Genomic DNA, 20272 nt, shown 5'->3' on the forward strand with positions numbered 1-20272 from the left:
AGGATTTTAGTGAAAGTTTCTCAACGAGGTGACCCCAGAAGACACCAGCTAGGGGGTTAGGGGAAGTGAGAAAGGAAGAGAGTCAATAATGGGTGTGTTATCAAAGAGGTTATGCAATGAGAAAATGGCACTAACTTCTCCAGGGACATCCAGGAGGCAGCACAGAACATACTCCTTAGAGTTACAGCAACTGAAGGGTGACGGAGCTGGGTTTTTTTTACCCTAGCCACTGTCAGTCATTGGCTGGGGCTTGCTCCCTGGTTGGGAGTGGGGGGACAGATGTCAACCCAATGACACTCGGGCCTGGCCTCGCAGATAGAGTGCGTTCCAGTGAACGGAACCCTGCGGGCCACAAAATGCAGCAATCGGCAGAGGTCAGGCTGGAGTCTCCGGAAGCATTCAGGACCACGCAGCACCAATGGCGTCTGCTACAAGCTCCCAAGGAGGCTGCAAGGGCCGCCCCTACGTTCTTGGAAAGAAAAATCTCCACTTGCTTTTGCAGTCTCCCTTTTAGCTCTTTTGCAAGGCAAAATAGCCAACTTGGAGTCATCAACCCTGAAGAAGGTGCATCTAGGGCTTCATTTTCTGTTTGTGCATGAAGGGACTCTGCCTGGTGAGGCCACAGTGAAGAGCCGGCATGAAAATACAAAAAAAAAAAAAAAATTCTACTGGGGAGGAGGATAAACAGAGCTGCATTACGGTTTATAAAAGTGCTGGAGGATGAACACAAACTCTGAAACCAGACTGCTGGGGGTTCAAATCCCATTGCCTCTATTTGCCTTGACATTGTCATCTGTAAAATGGGCCCATTGAGAGTACAGTGTACCTTATGGGTCTGATGCTGGCCTCAGAGGAGTTGGTATCTACGACATGCCCAGAACAGAGGCTGGCACACAGCCAACACTCCGAGTGTTGAACCTGGCGATAGAAACCGGAGTCGGACAGCCATGGATTCAACTCCTGACTCTACAGGGTGCTCACAAAGTGTCTGTGGGAGGTGACTTAACTCTCTGGGTCTCAATTTCTTATCTGGAGCACAGAGATAGCCAATCAGCCCCATCCCAAAAGGTCCTAGCCAAAGCTCAGTCACCAGTGGTTGTTAGACGCAGATGACGTCAGACACCCAACACCCCAGGGTGGTGGAGAAAGACAGGTTTGTTCTCCTCATCGCGAGAAACAGAGAGCCAGAGGCGAGGGATGTATGACTTGGCCAGAGGAAGTCTGACCCAAGCTGGGGGTTGGGGGAATGACCTCCAAAAGGAGCCAACGTCCAAGCCGAGACCTGAGGAATGAGCGGTAGCCAACCGAGCTCTGCAGAAAAGACAACATGAGAAGAAGTAAAGAACGTGCAAAGGCCCGCAAAGTTCAAGGGAAGCTGCTTTCTGAACAGGGGATTTCTCCGTACTTCCGTAATTCCAGATTCCTTCCATGGTTTCTACCAACCAGAAACACCAGCTCTGACTTGGTGGCCTCTCAGTCTTGGTTTATTTAGACTTCTCATTACCCTAGTTGAGATATGAGATCTATGTGTTCTTTTTTCCATTTTTTTCCCTCTTCTTCTTCTTTTTTTAATTTCTGATTTTAATTGACAAATAAAAATTGTATACGTTTATGGCGGACAACATGAGGTTTTGGAATATGGAATTGGCTAACTCAAGAGAATTAACATATCTTTAATCTCACATGGGTATCGTTTTTTGGTGGTGAGAACACTTAAAATCTACTCTTTTAGCAATTTTCAGGTATACAATACATTATTCTTAACTATAGTCAACATGTCGTAGGATAGATCTCTTGAACTGACTCCTGTTTAACTGAGATTTTGGATCCTTTAACCCAGCAGTCCCCAATGTTTTTGGCACCAGGGACCGGTTTCATGGAAGACAATTTTTCTATGGATGGGGATGGGGACGGGGGGATGGTTTGGGGATGATTCAAGCGCATGACATTTATTGTGCAGTCAAACCTCTCTGCTAATGACAATCTGTATATGCAGCTGCTCCCCAGCACTAGCATCACCGCCTCAGCTCCACCTCGGATCAACAGGCATTAGATTTTCATAAGGAGCCGCAACCTACATCCCTCTATGTGCAGTTTACAGTAGGGTTCGCGTTCCTGTGAGGATCTAACGCCGCTGACAGGAGACAGAGCTCAGGCAGAGATGCCAGCGATGGGGAGCAGTTGTAAATACAGATGAAGCTTCACTCCTCACCCACTGCTCATCTCCTGCTGTGCAGCCTGGTTCCTAACAGGCCGTGGCGTTGGGGACCACAGCCTTAACCAACATCTCCCCACCTGTGTCTTCTTACAATGCTTCCGATCATAGGGGAAGGAAGTATCAGAGTACAGGGGAAGGCCCCAGATGGCCAAATTGCCTTCTGGGGACTCACAAAAAGAATTAAGAGGATTTCCCCTGGCAAGTATCAGCTGTGCAGAAACCACAGATGTAGCTCTCTCCTCCCACCTCCCTTCTCCTAGTAATACGACCCCCCAACTCTCTCCCCTGACAATTCTCTGTGCGATAAGGTCACCAACTAGGAGGCACCACCAAGGACTTGCACTTTCTTCTATAATCTTTGTTCAATACATCCAGGACTGTGGCTCCTAGAGGCAGACAGACCCACGTAGCGGTTGTAACATACGTCTACAAATTCTTGGATACGCTTGCCTTCAAGTCGTTGAGCGAATTCCTCTCTCCTTGAGCATGGGCTGCACTTAGAGACTTGCTTCTCACGAACAGAAAAAGGAAGATGGGACAATATGTCACATCCAAGAGCAGATGGTAAGAGGCGCTATGGCTGCCTCCTTGCTTTCTCTCTTTCCGAGACCATTCGCTGGAGCAAAGACGGTCGCCATGTTGTGAGGACACTCAAGCAGCGCTGTGGAGGCACCTAGGGCTCCCGCCAACAGCCACACGGGGGAGCTACCTTGGAAGCAAATCTTCCAGCCCCCGTTGAGCTTTAGATGATGCAGCTCCAGCCAACGGCTTGACAAAACCTCATGCAGGACCCTGAGCCAGCACCATCCGATGAAGCCACCCCCAGATTCCTGACTCCCAAAAACTACAAGAAAATAAAAGTTTGCTATTTGAAGCTGTTCAGTCTGGGAGTAATTTTGTTACACAGCAAGAGATAATGAATATACCCAGAAGCAATTTTTACCATCGACAATATAATAAGGTGTCTACTTCACAGGGTTTGAGGTTTAATGTGGTACAATCATAAAACCCCACCTGGCACAGATTAAATGCTCGAAACTATCAGTTATTGTTGTTATTTATTATTATTATTACTCCACAGTGCCAAATGGTACAGCTCTTCCTAGAAAAAAATCCTGATACTAGGAAAAATTGAGTTGGAAAAGGTACCAAAGTTCCTATCATGCAGGGCTTTAAAATGTGGCTGTGATACAGGAAAGTGGACCCCAAAACTGAGGTCTGGCCTGAAGGCCAAGTGCGTTCTTGGCTTCACACAGGAAAGAACTCAAGAGCAAGCCAATAGGGTAAGGTAAGAGCAAGTTTATTGAGTTAAGAAAAGAAAAAGAGGCCAGATGCAGTGGCTCACACCTGTAATCCTAGCACTCTGAGAAGTCAAGGCGGGAGGATCACTTAAGGTCAGGAGTTCAAGACCAGCCTGGGCAACATAGTGAGACCCTGTCTCTACTAAAAACAGAAAAATTAGCTGGGCATCATGGCACACCTGTAGTCCCAGCCACTCAGGAGGCTGAGGCAGGAGGATCACTTGAGCCCAGGAGTTTGAGGCTGCAGTGAGCTGTGATGACACCACTACACTCTACCCAAGACAACAGAGCAAGACTCCGTCTCAAAAAAAAAAAGAAAAAGAAAGGTAGCTGCCCCATACACAAAGGAGCATTTCTGTGCTGCTGGCTGGCTGTTTTATGGTTATCTCTTGGCTGCATGTCAAACAAAGGAAGGATTGTTCATGAGTGTCTTGGGAAAGGGGTAGAGAGTCTTTGGAACCGCGCGTGGGTCCCTCTCCCATTTAACGCATTAACTGCCTCGTGAGTTGTCTTTAACTCACGCTAGTTTTGAGTCCAGGGCCTCATGAAGCCTATGAAGACTCAATTCTCCAAAACAAATTCAATAAGTATGTCGTGAGTTACATACAACTCTAGCGGCATGCAGTGTAAAAACTGATTCTAGCCCCACATGAGTTACATATAACTCCTGTTTTACCAGAGATCCTGGTTCGGGTCTTACGACCCCTTCTTACTCCTTCTTACGCAAGACCTTCCAGTTCCCTATCTCGGGGGAAAGAGTTTAGACTTTACCCTCGGGACAATAAAAGGGGATTCAGCAAGGGAGTCACAGGGTCCTATTTTACAACACTTGTGCCACGCAGAGGGGTAATGGACCGGGTGGGGCCAGGGGCGAGCAGAGGGCGAGGAGGCTGGGACTGCACCCAGGACAGAGGAAAGAGCGATGGCTAGTTTATGTTTATCCGGCCTAGGGCAGGGGCTGTGGGGAGCGAGAGGGATTCAGGAGGTAGGAACAGCAGGATTTGGGGATCGTCAGCATGTGGGTGGAGAGTCTGAAACAGAAGTTAGAAGGTGGAGGTTGGGGCTAAAGAATTAGAATTTTTGCAGTCAAGCCCAGATCCCTCCTTGGGATGGGGACGGGATGAGCTTCCTACGGCTGCTACAGCAAATTGCCACGAATGTGGTAGCTTGAAAAAAATATAGATTTACTGTATGATCGGTCTGGTGGTCAGAGTCCTACATGAGTCTTACGGGGTAAAACCAAGAGGTCAGCAGGGCTGCGTTCCTTCTGGATGCTCTAGCAGGGGATCCGTTCTTGCCTTTTCCAACTTCTGGAAATTCCTTGACTTGTGGCCCCTTCTCTTATATTCAAAGCCAGCAGCGTAGTATCTTCCAATCAATCTCTCTCTCTGTCTCTCAATCTCTGTCTCTGTCCCTCTTTCTCTCCCCAACCCTCCTGCCTTTCATATTTTATAAGGACCCTTGTAATGACACAGAGCCACCCAGGTGACCCCGGATCACCTGCCCATCTCAGGATCTTTAACTGAATCCCCTCGGCAAAGTCCCTTTTGCCACGGAAGGCAACGCATCCGCAGGTCTGAGGGATCAGGTGGGCTGTGGACAACTGGCAGAGGTGAGGCGAGCGCATGATCCCACCTACCCACTGGTGGGGGGCTGGGGTCCCCGGTGAGTAACTGAAGACCCAGAAACTCCAGACTCCCTTCAGACCCGCGAGGGCTGACCCAGGCTATGAAGTCCGGACTGCAGCGATTCTGCAGGGGTGTGGGTGGGGGTGAGAGACAAGAAGCGGAAGGATGGGGTGGAGGAAACGAGCCATTCTGCAAAAGTCTAACCGCTCATAACTTTCCTGGAAAACGGGGAAAACAAGGGACACTCAGGATTGAAGAAGTCAGCCCGGCAGAGGAGCCCCAGCGATATCACTCCCTGCCACACTGAGTGGAGGAGGGGCAGGAAACCTGGGGGATCCCAGGTGGCTCCAAGGCAGCCCCTACCTCACCTGACCATGTCCCTCTTATACTCTAAACCCTCCTATAGCTCCCTAGCGCCTTCAGGATGAAGTCTGGGCTCATTAATTAATATGGCACTCAAGACCCTACCTAGCCTTACTCTGGTCTGCCCATCTTGTTTCATTGTTTTCCATTCCCCACCCCAAACTCTGGTGATCCTAAAATAACTGAGGCCCCCTGTAGTGAGTGCTGTCAACGCCCTGCCCAGCCACCCTCTACCAGCTGGTGCACCCATCCCCCTGCTGCTGCAAGCGCTGCCTACTGATCGCTCACAGCTTCCCCCTTCTCCGGAGAGCTGACCTCGGCCGAACTTAGCTGCACAAACCCTCGGACCCAGCCCATGCGTGCAAAGGGCCAGCCCCTCGCCTTCCAGGTGAGGTCAGCTGGGTGGTGCCATTCATGCATCCGGCTGAGGCTAGACTCCAGCTCAGACCACCTCTTCCCTGCCCCACCGTGGCTCCTTCCCTCCTTTTCTGCTCAATAACCCCCATCCACAAGGCTCCCCATCAGCAAGTTCTGCTTCAAGCTCTCTCTCCCTCTCTCTCTCTCTGCATTGGCATATTTGTTTATTTCCAGTTGTGAAAACGTCCTTAATTTGTTGAGGTAGCAAACAAATATTAACCCTGGTTGCCATGCAAAAAAAAAAAAAAAACCAGAAGAGAATCTGTTTTGCAATGAACTTCATAGTTCCACTGCACACAGGCAACGTGCTACATACGAAACAATTACTCACTGACCTACAGGTAGGAAATACCGAAAAAACTAACAGTTTGTTATAACGTATTTGATTTAACCGTCTAGGAAGTTCTCAGCCATCAGCAGTTCCAGTGCAATTTCAGTTCAATTGGGAATCCGGGAATCTCCGTGCAGCTGGTAGCGTAGCGCAGCTTGCAGGTAAAATACATGCACACTTTTTATTGCTCCTGATGTTAGTGCGTGTTCTCTTTTTACAATAAATGCACGACCATCAGAAGATATCGCTTTGGCATCCATGGCATCAGGGCCTTCACAGCCACCGTAGGTTTTCTCCTCTCCATCCATTATGCTCTTAGGAAATTCGACTTTGCCTCCCGGGAACTTTAGTAGTTTCTCGTCAGCCCCGCAGACACCGCAGCCATCGCAGCCGGGTCCCTGCGTACAGCCACAACCCCTACTTCTCTCTCTCTAGTAGAGGCAGGGTCTCACTCTGTCACCCAGGCTGGAGTGCAGTGGCATCATCACAGCTCACTGCAGCCTCCAACTCCTGGGCTCAAGCCATCCTCCCACCTCAGGCTCCTGAGTAGCTGGGACTACAAGTGTGCACCACCACGCCTGGCTAATTTTTAATATTTTTTTCTTTGTAGAGATGAGGTCTTGCTATGTTGCCCAGGCTTGTCTTGAACTCCTGGCCTCAACCAATCCTCCTACCTCAGCCTCCCCTCTAGCTCTTTCTTAAACCAGATCTGCAATGAGCACTCACCCCCAACTCCTATGCATCCTTCTGGCACAAATATCACCTCCTCCAGGAAGCCTTCCTTGACTCCCACTCTAAGGTAAGGGGCGTCCTCCACACTTCCCCATCACCACACTCAGTATTATCTATGCTTGTTTGAACATCTGCTTCCCTCAAAAGACTCGGAGCTTCCTCAGAGCAGGGGAGTCATTTTGTTTGCCACCATGTCCTAGAAAATGAAGAAACGTGAGAAAGAAGGAAGAGAGAGAAACAGATGAATCTCCTGATCTCGGACCCCTGCCCCACTGCCCCAGACCAGGATTTCGAGAGGTGGCTGGACAGAAGGGTCAGGTGCCCTGGGAGGGAGGTGGCTGCTGAGGGGCACGGCCACGTTTTCCCCAGAAGAGTTGGTCGTTTATCTACAGCTCCTAAGGCTCTTTTCAGGCAGGGGTGGTTTGCAGGTGGCCCCCAAGGCCACCCCCAGGCTCAGTCAGGGCTGGGATTTATTGCCGCAAAAGCATACAAACCAAAGATCAACATAAGGAAAGTGCACGTGGGTTGAAGTCCAGGGGAAAGCAGGTAAGCACCCAAGAGTCCTCTCCCGGCACAGTCACGACTTAATTAATTAGGTAGTGAATTCCTCCAGCAACTACTGGCAACAGCAGGTGTGAAATGGGGTCTACCGGGACAGCTCATTAGAGACTCTGGACCCCAGGAAAGCCCTGCAGGTCTTTCCTTCTGGTTTGCACGAACAGTGTGGGCGTGGTAGGAAACATCCCCAAATGCAAATTCCCAGACCCCTCCCCCCCCAAAACCAACCATGTTAACTCATTTCTGCACAGGTGGTATCTGAAGTACAGGATACCTGCTCGAGGTGGAGTGCTGACCAATCAGAATGCACGCTGGCTAAGATCCCAAAGCGAGATCCCAGGCACTAATTAACCCATTAGTAGCTGGATCGCGGGAAGTCTTAGGGTAATGGCTGGACATTCAGGGGACTTGAAGTCATGACGACTTACCACCGAGAATGGACGTCTGTCCGTAGTTTATCCATCTTCCTCCTAGGTGCTTACCTGAAGAGACACAAAAACACAGATGCATGAAATGACTCACACGTAAATGTTTACAGGAGCTTTATCCAAAACGGCCAAACGCAGGGAAAAATTCAAGTGCCGGTCAACAGACGATGAGTCTACGCAATGAAGATATGAACCACTGATACAGTCAAGAACATGGGCAGATCCCAAAGACATCGTGCTGAAAACAAAAAAGAAGTTGACACAAAGGAATGAAAACTAAAAGGATCCTGTATTATTCGGGGTTCTTCAGAGAAAGAAAACTAACAGAAGAGAGAGAGATTCTAAGGAATTGGCTCCCAATTACAGGTGTTGCACGTCCAAAATCCGTTAGGCAAGCTGACAGGCTGGAGATTCAGGTAAGAATTGATGCTGCAGTCTTGAATCCAAAGGCTTGAAACTCAGGCAGTGTTTCTACATTTCTGTGTTGCAGAATTCCTTCTTCTTCGAGAAACCTCAGTCTTTGCCCTTAAGGCCTTCAACTGATTGGACAAGGCCCACCCACACTGTGACGGGTCATCTGCTTTCCTTAAAGTCAACTGACTATAAACGTTCATGATATCTTTAAAAATATACCTTCCCATAGTCTAGCCAAGTTGACGCATAAAATTCACCACCACAAGCCTATGTATATGAAACTCTAGAAAATAGAAACCACATATGGTTGGGGGTGGAGACAGCAAATCAGTGGTTGCCTAAGGCCAGGGGTGGCTTACAAGAGATCTCGAGAAAATTTGGGGAGATGGTGGAAATGTCCTGTATTCTGACTGTGGTAGTGATTGTCAAAACATCAAATCTTACGCTGCGAAAGAATGCTGTGTGTCATCGTACATAAATTACTTCTCAATAACATTAAAGAGATTGGCCCCAAAATAAAGGTCACGCACCATCCTGCCAAACTATTTTATTGTGCATGCTATATAAAGTGACCAAATTATTTTATGGGGCATGCTAAATGAAATAATCAAATTATTTTATGGTACATGCTATATAAAGGGACCTAAAGACATCATGTGTTTTGAGTTTCTCCAATGAAATGTGAGCTCCAATTCGTTTTCATATAGAGTTGATCTCACTGCACAGTGATAAATGCATGTAACTTTATAAAACTAAGCAACAATCTAGCCACGTACTTCCTTAAAAACAAAAATAAAGCCACAATAACTGGTGCAATTTCTGTTTCCTGACCGCACCCTGACCGATAAGAGATATACCTTGGAAATATAGCTTGGAAATCCTTCCCTGTCGCTATAGAGCTTGGGCCACATCCTTTTGAATTGGTGCAGTATGTTGTTGTGTGTAATTTGCTCATCCACACCCCCTTGCAGCGGACACCTGGCGTCTGCGCAAGCAGGACTGTGCGCATACTCTCTCTCTCTGCAAATTTCTGCAAGGGTTTCTGGCTGAGCTCCAAGCCAGTTCCCCAAATGGTTTTGATTATCATTTCATCTCACAAGAGGCAGAAGAAACAACTAGAGGAACTGCTATTCTAGACTGCCTTTGGACATTACGAGAAGTAGACCCAAAAGCGGATCTAGAACTGTCGAAGACTAAAGAGCAAAATGATACGTCATCAGATTTGCTCCCCAAAAACAGGGCCCCCGAGCCCAGGCAAACAGGGGCCTGGATTTGAAGGAAATGGGGTCTCAAAGCGATACAGGAAAGTGGACCCCCAACCTGGGGTTGTTTGAAGGCCCAGCGGATTCTTGGCTTCATGCAGAAAAGGATTCAAGAGCAAGCCAACAGAGTAAAACAGGGCATCTGCTATCTCTCAGGGCAACAGAGAGGAGCACCTTGTGAGTTTCTGGAGTCTTCTTTTATACTTTCTATTTAATTTTATATAGAGCAGAGGGAGGATTATTTACAAAAATTCTGGGAAAGGGACGGGGAGTTCCCAGAACCGAGGGTTCCTCCTCTCTCTGAACTCTATAGGGTCACTTCCGGGAGCCGCCATGGCATTTGTAACAGATCATGGCCCCGGGGGAAGTTTCTTTAGTAAGCTAATACATCGTTAAAACTAGTGGATAATGAGCAGTGAGGGGAAACTGGAGGTCACTTTTCCAGGCCATCAGAGTTCTAGCTGGTTTGGGCGGGTTTCTACACCACTGTCTCTTGTTTTATCGGAGACCTTGATTTGGGATTTAGGACTCTTTATCCAGCAGGGCCTGCTGGTTTCCTATCTCAAAAGAATCTACATGAAAAAGAAAATGGGTCTCTAGACCTAAACCTCTGAGAAGGAAGAGAGTTCTAGAAGGTAGAGGGGCCTCAAAAATAAGCCTAAATAAGGGGCAATATGTTCCACCAGCTTAGAGGGTTGGCTTTTCTGGCACAGTGAACTAGTTGTACTACATTGTTCTGTTAGGGCTGCCATAACAAAGTACTACAGACTGGGTGGTTTGAACAACACAGATTTATATTCTTTTTTTTAATTTTATTATTATTTTTTTTAGTAGAGATGGGGTCTTGCTCTTGCTCAGGCTGGTCTCGAACTCCTGAGCTCAAGGGATCCTCACGCCTCAGCCTCCCAGAGTGCTAGGATTACAGGCGTGAGCCACCGCGCGCAGCCCCTGCTGAGATTATATTAAAGCCTAAATGATCTGGGAGAAAAGAAATACCCAACTCTGTTCAACTCTACCCTTCCACGTGGGAGAAGGGAAATACCCAACTCCAGCCCTCTCCACCTGTCCTGTCCCAGTTTTTAAAGGTCACCCCTGAAATCTGTAGAAAGGACACCTGTTGCTAATTCCAAGTCAAACAATTTCACTCTTAGGTCTGAATCACTGTTCTCTCTCAAAACACTCCAATACACAAAAAGATGCTCAACATCACTAATCATTGGGAAACACAAAGCAAAACCGCAGTGAGGAGGCCGGGCGTGGTGGCTCACGCCTGTAATCTCAGCACTCTGGGAGGCTGAGGCAGGAGGATCCCTTGAGCTCAGGAGTTCGAGACCAGGCTGAGCAAGAGCGAGACCCCGTCTCTACCAAAAATAGAAAAGTTAGCCGGGCGTGGTGGTGCGCATATGTAGTCCCAGCTACTCAGGAGGCTGAGGCAGGAGGATCGCTTGAGCCCAGGAGTTCGAGGCTGGAATGAGCTATGATGATGCCACTGCACTCTAGCCTGGCTGACAAAGTAAGACTCTGTCCACCCCCCCCACACACAAAAAAAACATAGTCAATGTATTGCATTCTTGACCATTGCAAAGAGTAAATTTTAAGTGTTCTCACCACAAAAAAGAAAAATACATATATCAGTAATGCATATGTTCATTAGCTTGGTTTCACCATTCCACAATGTACACATATTTTCAAAACCTCATGATGGAGACCATAAACACATACAATTTTTATTTGTCCATTTGAAAAAAAATAATAAAACATTTAAAAAGATATTCTCTAGCCTGTGACGCTGCTTCATTTCTTCGTGGAGCTAATCTCTAAATAAACTCGTGCTGAGGCCACATCCTTTCTCAGTTCTTTCCCTCTCTGCCCCTTCCTGCTTGATGAGGCCAGTGTGGCCAGGGCAGGAAGAAACAACACACAAAGTACGCAAGGTCTTGTGGTCATCCTGGTGCCTGGGTGCTCTCCGACGCTGGTGGTGCTTTTGCTGGGTGGATTGGAAGTGCGGGAAACCAGAGATAAGGGAGGTGACGATAACAATACCAATGACTTGAAATAAGCAGACGTCATGGGAGTATTTACACCACGGGAATGGGAGTATTTACACCACGGGAATGGGCAGATGCTATGTCAGTATCTACTGATTCAATCCCCCAACTCTAAGCTCCCCTTCTCCTGCAGCTTAGAGCTCTCGAATGTCAAAGCCCACCCTTCCAGCCTGATCTTTTCAGAACACTCTAAACAGAGTTTTAGGTGGTGAAGCCAAATCAGGAAAGGCCACGAGAGGGCATCACATAGCTTCCAATCAGTGCTCAGAGGACACAACAAAAAACGATTTCATGGAAACCGAACCCCCCACCCCAGGCTCAAACACCAGGGAAAATTCAGTGTGCTGAATTCCTCGACGACGAGCTTCCCTCGAGCAAATGGTCCCCATAAATAGGATGACACCCTATGTGAAAATCTGCCCCACACCTGACTTCACTGCCTGGAATTCCACCATTAGGAATTCATTCCTTTGGATATAAAATTTCTCTTCCAGAAAAGACAGGGCATGGATTCAATAGCCCAAGCTGAGACCTCTATAAAGCACTACAGGTTAAAGAAGTTGGAAGAACCTTTGGGCCACAGAGAGCCCTCTCCACCTACAGCATATTTCTCTGCCTTCTCAACAACAGGAACTCCTACTTAACCTTCAAAGACCCAGCTCCTGCCTCCCCTTTCAGGAAAACTTTCAGTCCTCTAGACTCCTCCAACCCTGTGCTTCTCCATCATGAGGAAGTGAGTTTTTTTTCCCTTCAAGACTCTTGAATGAGCCCCCATGTGATGCCTCTGGGTGGGTCCTATTCTATGGCTTGTTGGGAGAATAAATGGCCGTACATATTATAATTGGGGAGGTATGCTGAGGTTGGCTCACTACTGCTGCTGTCCACCAGGGGGCAAGCATGGCTTTTACTTGGGGCTGTCTGCGGGAGGACGGTCCGCCTGCCTGTGTTATCTTTGTGATGCTTGATCACACATGTCCCTGTTTGATCTAGTGGGTGTCTGTCTGTCTGTCTGCCTGTGTCTGAAGTCTCTCTCCACCCATTGCATGTGTCTATCAGTGTTTTTAAATTCCTAGGGCAGGGTGTAGGAGTGAGTCTGTTAGAGAGAGAGAGAGAGAGAGAGAGAGAGAGACTCTCTTTATCAGGGACTACCTGATGTTCATGCAGGAGGCATTGTGAGTGGTGTGTGTGTGTGTACACATGCAATTGCCTGCTGAAAGAGGGTTGTGTATTTTTGCATCTGTGTATGTGTGTTTCTAGTCATTTTTCAGTGTTTTTCTTGGCTTTGTCGGGCGCAGACAGAAGTGTTTGGGTCTGGGGTCTGTTGGCATGTTGCAACGGTCCACATTGTCTGTGTGTCTCTACAGCTTTCCGTCTGCTGTGTTTGCCTGTTGTAGGTGGGCAAATATTTTTTTTCTTTGTCTGTCTGGGTCCATGTCCATCTGTGCTTCTGCTCACCCGATGGGGAGGGAATCTTTAAATCTTTGAGTCTCTATTTACTGTGTGTGTTTGTGTGTATCTTTGGGGCTGTTTTCCTTATGAACATCTATGCGACTGTTTCAGCCATTTGTGCTTGTATTTTTATGAGGGTCTTTGTATACAGAGTGTGTGCGTGCGTGTCTGTCTTACGGGTTGAATTGCATCCCTCCAAAAATTCACATGTTGAAACTCTCATGCCCAGGACCTCAGAACGTGACCTTATTTGGAAACACGGTCTTTACAGATGGGATTAGTTAAGGATCTCGAGATGAAATCAGCCTGGATTCAGGATAAGTCCTGAACGCAATGATGGGTGTCTTTATAAACGGAAAGAGAGGGAGACTTGGAAGGCGCGGAGAAGAACATCACGTGGCGATGGAGGCAGAGATCGGAGGGACGCGTCTATAAACCGAGGAACGCCAGCAGTTGCCCGCCACCGCTAGAAGCTGGAAGGAGCAAAAGCAGATTTCCCCTGGAGCCTTCGGAGGGAGCGTGGCCCTGCCAACACCTTGACCTCAGACTTCTGGCCTCCAGAACTGTGAAAGAATAAATTTCTATTGTTTCCGCCGCTTCGTTTGTGGTGCTTTGTTAGAGCAACCCCAGCACACTAATGCACTGTGTGCATGGGTGTGCATGTGTGCGCATGCGTGTGCACGCCCCCCAGGCGGCCTGAAGTAACAGACAGCCGGCACCAGAGGACTCCAAGTGAGGGCCCTGGGAGGCTGCCCTGTGATCTTTGACCCTCTGTGCCAGCACATTGGGGTACCAGCTGTTCCCTCAACCCCAACTCCCTGGCCATCAGCAGGCCACTTCAGGGCACGCCTGCGGCCCTCGGGGATGACCAAGAGCCATCATCATCCTCCTCTCCACCACGAGCAAGGAGTAGCCTCCCCCATCGAGATATCCTGAGGAATCAGTTACCCACTCTCTGATAAGTACAGCGGTCAGGCATTACCTGGACTTGATCCAAGTCCCAACAACTTTCCAGATGCCCCCACCCCACTTCCCTCTCCCTCTGAGCATAATGAGCCCCTTGAAGCTCTCACAAGCCACCGCAATCAACCTTATCTGCATCTCCCCATTTTACCAACACAACTCCATTCAGCTCATCACAGAGGAGCCACCTTAGGTGTCTCCTCCTCCGGGAAGTCCTCCCTGACTACCTTCCCCCAACCCAAGCCTGGGCGAGATACGTATTTGCTCCCGCCACATCCTTGGTTCCCTTATCTTGAAATTTATCACTGTGTGTCGTCATTGCCTAGTTGGTTGTTAAAATCCCCTATTCAATTGAACACACTTTGCAGACAAGTCTGTGCCTGACTCACTCCTACCATCTGGGGCTGAGGTCAGTGACACTCGGGAACTCCAAGAACAAGTCCATGACCTCAACCTCACCAACACCATGGAACTAGACAGCCCAGGTGACCACCTTAGGTCTTAGGCGTGACTCATCAGGGAAGTCGTGGGGAGGGGCAGAAACCTCCCACCATTGTCCCTGATCCCTTGCGACTCCATTGCCTCCCCTAACACCCCCGTCCCAGCTTCATGGCCCCTCAAACATGGCAAACACTTTGCTCGGGGCTCCAGAGGCTATATCCTGCACCTGGCCAGGTGTGCGCAAGTGCCACTTGGGCATTGGCTTACCTGAGTTTGGGGAGGGAACTGGGACATGCCAAGGTCCACACCAGCCAATAGAGAAATGGTTAAGAGGGTGGCTTTGCCCGCTGATACATACTACTGATAGCTCTGTGACCTTGGGCAGGTGATTTCATCTTTCTCTGGTTCAGAGAGGTGATGTTATTCCCAAAATTTTACAGCAGCTGGGCACAGTAGCTCACGCCTGTCATCCTAGCACTTTGGGAGGCCGAGGTGGGAGGATTGCTTGAGGCCAGGAGTTCGAGACCAGCCTGAGCAAGAGTAAGACCCCGTCTCTACCAAAAATAGAAAAATCAGCCAGGTGTGGTGGCGCACTCCCGTAGTTCCACCTACTCAGGAGGTTGAGGCAGGAGTATCACTTGAGCCCAAGAGTTTGAGGTTGCAGAGACCTACAGTGATGCCACAGTGCTCTACCTAGGCTGACAGAGCGAGACTCTGTCTCAAAAAAATAAAAAAACTTACAGCTAGTTTTACAGGGGCAGAGAGGACCGTAGAATCCTCCTGGAGCCTTAGCTACCATGCTCTGTAAAGACCCTATTTCCAAATAAGGTCACATTCTAGGGCTTAGGGTTTCGACATGTGAATTTGGGGCAAGGGGCATACCATTCAACCTGGAGACACACACACACACACACACACACACACACACACACACTCTGTATACAAAGGCCCTTATAAGATACACATGCAAGTGGCCAAAACAGGCACACAGATATTCATGAAGAAAACATCCCCAAACATACACACAAACGCCAACGGCCACGAAGCTGGTTGTGACAGCGAATTAGCTAACGTGTAGGAAGCGCTTACTGTCATGGCGCCAGGCAAGGCTGAGTGCTTGACATGGCGCGCTGTTTCCATTCTTACTGTGGTACGGTGACATTTGAAAGTACTATTTTTCCCCAAATTAACCTAAAGCACACGGTCCTTCCCCAGGATTGGCTACTCATGCCAGCCCATCTCTTTGCTTACTAAGGGTTATTCTGGCCGTGGTGGTGGCCAGGGGCTGGGGGAAGAGGGAAATGGGGAGTTGCCTTTTCATGGGTACACAGTTTCAACTTTGCACAATGACAAAGTTCTGGAGGTGGGTGGTGGATGACAGTCGCACAACGTTGCAAATGGACTTAACGCTACTCAACCGCACTTTTAAAAATGGTTAGGCTGGTAAATTTTAGGTGATGTGTATTTTACCACAATTTTAAAAATAAAGGCTATTGAATAAAAAAAAAATCTGGCCATAAATAATCTATGCGGAAGAACATTCGGCAGTTTGAATGTGCAGGCTATTTTGTTGTAACAAAATAGAACAGGGTTCCTCACTGTAGACGAGAACAGTTAGACAGGAAATAATTAGAGCTAAACTCTGAGGAGGTCCAGATATGGATGGATCCCTTTACCCTATCAGCCTACACAGATAGCTTCAGGGTGATATAAGAAAAGACGGTTCCCTGGATCCCCCCAGAGCCCGGGGTTTTTGTTTGTTTAGAGACAGGGTCTTGCTCTGTCACCCTGGCTAGAGTGTAGCAGCATCATCATAGCTCACTGCAGCCTCAGACTCCTGGGCTCAAGTGATCCTCCTTCCTCAGCCTCCCGAGTAGCTGGGACTACAGGTGTGTGCCACCACGCCTGGCTAATTTTTCTTATTTTTCATAAAGATGGGGTCTCGCTATGTTGCCCAGGCTGGTCTCGAACTCCTGGCCTCAAGTGATCCTCCCGCCTCAGCCTCCCAAAATGCTGAAATTACAGGTGTGAGCCACGCACCCAGCTCCCCTTCCCATCTTTCTTCCCCACTCCTTCCCAGCTGCTTTTTGGAATCATCTCCCAGATAAACTTTGCACCCCCACATCCTTGTCTTGGGGGTCTGCCTCAGGGCCAGGGGGAGGGGCAAACCAACCTAAAACAGTGACCGTATAATATATCATCCAAATTAGGACACTTTGGAGAATGAAAAGTATCATGATTAATGACACCAGGAAAACAACCAGAACGACCCCAGGCAAACCAGGATGTACCCTCCGCTATCTCACCCAGGATTTAGGGGAAAACAGCCAGGTGTCTTGCATGTGCCAACAGCAGGGGTAGAAGTTGCCAAGGAACCAAGGGCCAAGCAGAAACAATGACATCTCAGCAGGCGGCAGTGTGATAAAAGACAACCACTGAGATCCAGCAGTCTCAGCAAAGCCCCTGAATTTAAACAGGATCTTAAGGAGAACTGGCTGAGATGAAGTTCCTACCACTCAGCAAAACTGAGAGGGCAGGTGGACTTGAAGGGGAGACAGGGATCGGTGAGTGGGCGTTTCATGATGCTCCCTCCTCATTTTCTCCTTCTAGGTCCTCCTCAATGACACCTCCATTCATTTTCACTGTTTTATTACAAGTAACCACTTGAGCCCTGCCTTCTTGAGGGGACCCAAGAGGAAATCAGTGTGTTATAAATTAACCACGGCAGGGCATCATCCCAGGAGCAATGCCAGCTGGACGCTGGCCTCCTGCAATCCATCCCGAACTCTCCACCCGCCCGGGACCTGTCACAGCCCCTGGCCCCGCTGCCTGCTCGCCCTGGGCTCGGAGCCTGGAGTTTCTCATCTCTCTCTGCTGGCGCACCAAGGCTCAGCAGTATTCGGAATAGTCTTCTTCCACATAGTTGGAAGGGAACCAGCCAACCTGAAAAGAGATGAGAGATTCATCAGGGCAACCTCCTTCCTGCTCCTCAACACACCACCTCAGGGCCTTTGCACCTGCTGTTCCTTTTTCTACCCCAGAAAAATACATCACCCAAACATACACAAGGCTGACCTCCCTCCCCCATCACCTCCTTAAAGTCTCTGCTTATGTGGCACCATATTGGTAAGGCCTTTCTAACCACCCTATTTAAAATTGCAAGCCCCACCCACCCAACACTTCTTATCCACTTTCCTTGCTTGATTTTTCTCCATAGCACTTATCCCCAACTGATTGATTATATATTTTGCTTATTTACAGGCTTGTTCACCGTACCCCTGCCCCAACTACAATGTGAGGTTTACAAAGCGGGGAGGTGTCTGTCTTATACAGCACTGAATCCCAAAGGCCTAGAACAGTTCCTGGCATGCAGCAGACACTTAATAAACATTAGTTAGATGGATGGATGGATGGATGCATGGGTGGGGATTGGAGGGATGGATGCATGGATAAATGGATGGACGGATGGGTAAATTAATGGACAGATTAATGAATTGATGGGTAGGTGGATGGATGGATGGATGGATGAATGGATTAATGCATAGATTAATGGATTGATGAGTAGCTGGTTGGATAGATAGATAGATTAATGGATGGGTGGATTAATGAATGCATGGGTGGGCGAATGGGGATTGGATGGATGGATGCATGGATAAATGGATGGATGGGTGAGTGAATCAATGGATAGATTAATGGGTTGATGGGTAGGTGGATGGATGGATGGATGAATGGATTAATGCATAGATTAATGGATTGATGAGTAGCTGCTTGGATAGATAGATAGATTAATGGATGGGTGGATTAATGAATGCATGGGTGGATGGATGGGGATTGGATGGATGGATGCATGGATAAATGGATGGATGGATGAATTAATGGACAGATTAATGATTGATAGGTAGGGGAATGGATGGATGCATGCATAGATGGGTGAATGAGTGCACAGACATAGATGAATGAATGGATGGATGGATCGATGTTGGACGGATGAGTGGATTAATGGATTAATGGGTTGGTGGATGGATTGAAAGAAAAGTAGATGAATGCATGCATGGATGGATAGATGAACAGATGCATGGAAGGATGGATGGGTGGATGGACAGACACACAGGTGGACATGAACAGATGCATGGATGAATGAATGATTCGTGGATGGATGGATGGATGAATCATTTACATCCCAGACCTTCCTCAACACTCCAAAAGGCTCCCTCAAACCCCAATTGCCCTCCACAGCTCACTAAACTTACCCCCCAATGTCCTTAACAAAACTGCTCATCTAAGCAATCATCTAGATCATTTTCTGACATGTGTTTCTCCCAGTAGAATGTAAGCTCTAACCAGTGTCCCTATCTTCATTCAACAGATATTTTTGAGAAATCATTATGAGCAAGACTGAATTCTAGAGGCTGGGAATTCATCAGTGGATGAAAAAAAAAGAAGGTTCTCTGCCTTTGTGGAACAAAACTAAGAACTAGGTTCGAAGCCGATTTGAAGAGTCTTGCAGACCATTCGACTCCTGACAGTCTGAATTCAAACAAGCGAATGCCCTGGTTACCCAGCCCCGCCTGCCTCACCCGGCCATAGATCTCCCCTCGCCACCAGCCTTGTTGTCCCTTCTTGTTGAGGATCTTGATGATGTCACCCTCCTTGAGGGACAGCTCCGACCGGTCCCGGGCACAGAAGTCATAGCGGGCTTTGGCTGTGCCAAAATATTTGGTGCTTCCTGCTGCAGAGAGAGAACGGAGGTTAGAAACGGGTCCATGGCAGATGCCCACCCACTGTCTGGAGGCAGTGCCGGGGACACACGCTCTCAGGAGGGTGACTCCGGGATGAAGGCTCCTCAGTGCTCCTTTGTGCAGAGTATTAGGTGCCCTGTACCTTGAGGGGACACCACTGTGCTCCCAGCATCATCCTCTCAGCCCAAGCAACAGCCAAACTTAGGAAATAAGACCGTTTTCGAATTTTTCATGACTCATATATATTTACAGGAAAAGGAACAAGGAGGGAAGCATGAAAAAGTCATCATAGGCTATTAGTTTTAATTGCGCTTGTTTTTTTTTTGAGACAGAGTCTTGCTCTGTTGCCCCCAAGTGATAACAATAATTATCACTCGAGCCTAGGAACTTGAGGCTGCAGTGAGCTATGATTGTGCCACTGCACTCCAGCCTGGGAGACAGAGCAAGATCCTGTCTCAAAAAAAAAAGGTGCAGGGGGAGTCCCCTTCTGGTTCCCGGGATCCTCGTCTTCCCTGCCCCGCCTTCCATTCAAGCCAATAAATATGCAAACCACTCAAGAGCAAAGCGGCAGACAGGAGCGGGAAGGAGTTCCTGCCGCTGCACAGATGTGATCTCTGTGTGCCCACTGGAAGGGATGTCCATGGCATCCCCAAACCTTCCCTCCACGATGGGAAGGGGCTGGGGCTGCAAGCTCCAGCCTCAGAGCTCCCACCTGGTGGCTTGCTGATGGCTCTCCTCTCAGGCTCCTTGAAGGGGAACTGCAAGGTGGTGTCCAGCGACTTGAAGCAATCCTTTAGGGAGTTCTGCTGGTAAAACTCCACCAGCTCCTAGAAGGGAGACAACAAGACAGATGCTATCCCAGCTATGGCAGCCCACGAGAGGGCAGAGCTGGGAGGGGCCATATCCAACTCCTCCCAAGAAACAGGCTTCTGGTCTCCCTGGGAAGTGACTCCTTGAATGCTCCCCCTGATAGGGGAGCT

At 48.5% G+C, this 20272-nt stretch overlaps 1 protein-coding gene across 1 annotated transcript in view; it reads right to left on the bottom strand.

The window, feature by feature from the left end:
• Positions 1 to 17184: 17184 nt before the first annotated feature.
• Positions 17185 to 20272, bottom strand: part of VAV1 (vav 1 guanine nucleotide exchange factor) — a 65690-nt gene continuing 62602 nt past the window's right edge. The window contains exons 25-27 of the mRNA XM_012646119.1: positions 20005 to 20119; positions 19131 to 19282; positions 17185 to 17496 (exon numbers count right to left, since the gene is read on the bottom strand). Of these exons, the coding sequence (XP_012501573.1) occupies positions 17443 to 17496; positions 19131 to 19282; positions 20005 to 20119 (321 nt within the window). The 3' untranslated portion in view covers positions 17185 to 17442. The remainder of the gene's footprint in view (positions 17497 to 19130; positions 19283 to 20004; positions 20120 to 20272) is intronic.

The sequence above is a fragment of the Propithecus coquereli genome, unplaced genomic scaffold (genome assembly GCF_000956105.1).
Source record: "Propithecus coquereli isolate 6110/MARCELLA unplaced genomic scaffold, Pcoq_1.0 Scaffold241, whole genome shotgun sequence".
Classification (NCBI taxonomy): domain Eukaryota; kingdom Metazoa; phylum Chordata; class Mammalia; order Primates; family Indriidae; genus Propithecus; species Propithecus coquereli.